The sequence below is a fragment of the Otolemur garnettii genome, unplaced genomic scaffold, assembly GCF_000181295.1.
Source record: "Otolemur garnettii isolate 467f Iridium unplaced genomic scaffold, OtoGar3 scaffold00087, whole genome shotgun sequence".
Classification (NCBI taxonomy): Eukaryota; Metazoa; Chordata; class Mammalia; order Primates; family Galagidae; genus Otolemur; species Otolemur garnettii.
The window spans coordinates 4903008-4906747 of NW_003852482.1; the positions used below are offsets into that span (position 1 = coordinate 4903008).

General features: G+C 46.2%; 1 protein-coding gene across 1 annotated transcript in view; it reads left to right on the plus strand.

Moving 5' to 3' along the window:
- DDX31 (DEAD-box helicase 31) overlaps positions 1 to 3740 on the plus strand; it is a 76190-nt gene that overhangs the window by 24936 nt on the left and 47514 nt on the right. Inside the window, exon 14 of the mRNA XM_023516200.1 lies at positions 1633 to 1692. Coding sequence (XP_023371968.1) covers positions 1633 to 1692 — 60 coding nt within the window. The remainder of the gene's footprint in view (positions 1 to 1632; positions 1693 to 3740) is intronic.

A 3740-nucleotide genomic window follows, 5' to 3' on the forward strand; every position in this document is an offset into this window, starting at 1 on the left:
GATGGTGGTTAGTGTGGTGGTCGTGGTGATGGTGGTTAGTGTGGTGGTCGTGGTAGTGGTTAGTGTGGTGGTGGTGGTGGTGGTTAGTGTGATGGCAGTGGTGGTGGTTATGCAGTGGTGGTGATTAGTGTGGTAGTGGTGGTAGTTAGTGTAGTGGTGGTGGTTAGTGTGGTGGTGGTGGTTAGTGTGGTGGCAGTGGTGGTTAGTGTGGTGGCAGTGGTGGTGGTTATGCAGTGGTGGTGATTAGTGTGGTAGTGGTGGTAGTTAGTGTAGTGGTGGTAGTGGTTATGCAGTGGTGGTGGTTAGTGTGGTAGTGGTGGTGGTTAGTGTGGTAGTGGTGGTGGTTAGTGTGGTGGTCATGGTGGTGGTTATGCAGTGGTGGTGGTTAGCGTGGTTGTGGTGGTTAGTGTGGTAGTGGTGGTGGTTGGTGTGGCTGAATCCAGTGCACTAAGCGGAGTGTGCCCTGGGCTTCCAGCCATGTGACGACATATGCACAAGTACGAGCAGGAGGAGGCACTGTAGCGCACGGTGGCTGCACCAAAGGGGAAGGAGAGGCTTTGCTTTTTTTCTCATTCCCAATTTTTAGTAATTTGGTTGTGTGTGTGTGTATGTGTGTGTGTGTGTTTTTTATTGGTTGCTGACAGACAGATGTGGCCAAGTTTCAAGTGCTTGGAGTGCCATGGCTTCACCATGCTCAGAGTTTGACCTTGGCAAGTAAGCACTAAAAACCTTACAGTGTGCTCACCTTGTAGTCCAACAAGTCTGCTTTTAGGAATTTAACCCAAGGGAGTATCTACAAAGATCTTCATTCAGCATTGATAGCAAGAGACAGCCTCACTTGTCCATAGTAGTGTGTTGGTCTCATAAACGACAGTGTGTCCATTCAGCTAAATGCTGTTTCACCTGGGAGAGGACGTGGTCTTTGGATATTTATGGCCTAAAAAGACATGTGCTTTCTACATAACAGGATGTTAGTAATATGTCGTAGGGTGCCCTGTTTCTAAGATCTGCATGCTTAGTTATGTTGTGTGTAAAAAGGGGACTCAGGAAGCATCAAGGTGTCCCTGGGGTGGGGTTCACCTTTAGTGGTAGGGTGATTTTTTGTTTCTTCAGCTTCAACTTAGTCCAAGTGGGATGAATTTTGCTTTCTTCCTTTAACTTAAATATAACTTTTCTGTAATTAAAATACATATAGTTTTATAAATTTTTAATCTTTATAAAAATTGGGTTTCAAAAAAGTGTCCTATAGGGAAGGCTGGTAATTTTTTATCCCTTTAGAGTGCTTGTAGAGTGTGTTTAGTATAAACTCTTGAGTTTGGAATGCTACATGAAGTGTCTTCCAGCCTTTACCCTTCCCTTCTCTTCCTGGCTGGTTCTGAAGGGCATGCTCACCTTGGCATTGTCTTATTGAAATGTCTTGTCCTCAGAGCCCCACTAACTTTACTGTAGTCTCAGAAGTCTGGTCCTCTAAGTATAGAGTCGTCATCAAAGATGTGAAGAATCCACTTCTTCCTTTTTTCCTGGCAAACTTCTCTGTGCCTAAAAATAGTTATAGCAGAGAGGGAAATCTGAGCCCACCTTGCTGGAATTTATCTTAGAGTTGTAAGGCCCTGTTTTTCCTTATTTTTGTAGGAAAGAACAGCAGTGTTTCAGGAATTCTCACATTCCAAAAGAGGCGTCCTTCTTTGCACGGTATGTATCATTCTGTACCCCTCACAAAAGTTGAAATAGTTCTGTAATGGCAGTTGTAATTTTTCATCTCTTGGCAGTTGTCCTGTGGTCAGCCTCACAGGGTGTGGGAGCTACGGGGCCCTCTCAGTGCAGCTGATCTCTTTGCACTTCTGACTTGTCACCTGACTGTGTTACAGATAGCCAGCCACCACCATGCAGAAGACTTGGCAATTTGCTCACTAATAGTGGCAGCTGTTGGTCTGAAAATGTGTGAATCCTGACAATTTCTATCCACCCAAAGTTGTAAATTACAGCTATCGGGAGTAATTAGAGCTGAGAAAGTCTTTTTGGACAAAATGACTACTTGCTTCTGCTCACCTTTTCCTTCAAGGAAGATAGGTGCTTTGGGACGGATTTTATTTGCTGTTAACTCACACTCTGATTTGTCCCACGATTTCTGATATCCGGGGCTTGTGCCCTCAGCCACAGCCCGTGCAGCCTTGGTTAGCTGCCTCCAGTGTGGCACTGGCCTTTTTACGTGTATCTCCTGCTCCTTTGAGAGTGTTCCCCTCTCTGGAGGTGCACTTTACCGTAGTTGTTGCTGTCTTCCAAGATTGAAAGACCTTCTCCGTTTGTACCATCTTGGATGATAGACCTTAATCTCCAGCTAGTTGTTGAAGTCCCTGTGTGTGCAGTGAAATTGCCCTGTGAGTTTAGTAAATTGGGTGAAGTAGTGCAGGTGGGAACAAAGACATTCAGCTGCTTGGATACCTGTCTTGGCCTCACCTTTTTAAGAAGCTTGTACTCTTATGTTCAGTTTTAAAAGTAGAACTGTTGTCTTTCTAAATTTCCAGTTTGGGGCAAGTATGGCTTTGTTTCTTTTGTGTCCATGCCTTGCTTGTCCGCAGGGAGGCTTGCCTAGTGGCCACTTACCACAGTGCCGGTTCCCATGTGTGTGTAGCAAATGGTAACCCTCCTGACACTCGGTATGATCTGAGAACTACGACTTCTGGAATCCTTGCCTGCTGAGGAGACCAAGTACCCCTTCCCTTTATGAAGTCCATCTACGAGCTTGTGTTTATCCTAAAACTTTTTAAATACCTGGTATAGAGTAAAGATTATGTCTACATAATGTCCTTATCATATCTCATAATACTTTCTAGAACCTGACCCCAGTCTGTCTTCTTTCACCTACATCTCACTCACTCCCTGCCCTTCAGCCAAATAGGTCCTTCCTTTAGTTCCATGAGCATGTCATGGTGGCTTCTTCGAGCCTTGGGGCCTTGGTAAATTTTAGTCCCTTGGCCTGGAATACCCCACCCTGACTTTGACTAACCCATACTTGGGTCTCAGCTTAAACTGAACCCCAGGGGCCCCGGCTCTTCCTTGATAGGCACAGTCATGCACCTGCAGATGCTCGCTCTGTGGAATGCTCATCACACCAGATGATCAGCTCCGTGAAGATGAGTTCATGATGTGTTCATGCTTCTATCCCAGTGTCTAGCACACAGTAGGCACTTGGTATTTGTGAGTTGAACTGAGTGGAATAGAAAGAGCCCAACAGGCTCAGTGCCTAGGGTGCCAGCCACATACACTGGAGGTGGCATGTTCAGGCCCAGCCACCTGGGCCTGTCAAACAGCAATGACAGCTACAGCCAAAAAATAGCCAAGCACTGTGGCAGATGCCTGTAGTCCCAGCTACTTGGGAGGTTGAGGCAGGAGAATCGCTTAAGCCCAAAGAATTTGAGTTTGCTGTGAGCTGTGACACCACAGTACTCTACTGAGGGTGACATGATGAGACTCTTGTCTAACAAAAAAAAAGAAAGAGCCCAACAAACTCAATGTTGACAGCCACCAATTTGTGCCTTTTTATAAAGATTGAGAGAGTTCAAAACTATTAAGAAATGAGGGCTCGGCACCTATAGCTCAACCGGCTAAGGCGCCAGCCACGTACACCTAAGGTGGCGGGTTCAAATCCCCAGCCCGGACCGCCAAACAACAATGACGGCTGCAACCAAAAAATAGCCGGGCGTTGTGGCAGGCGCCTGTGGTCCCAGCTACTTGGGAGG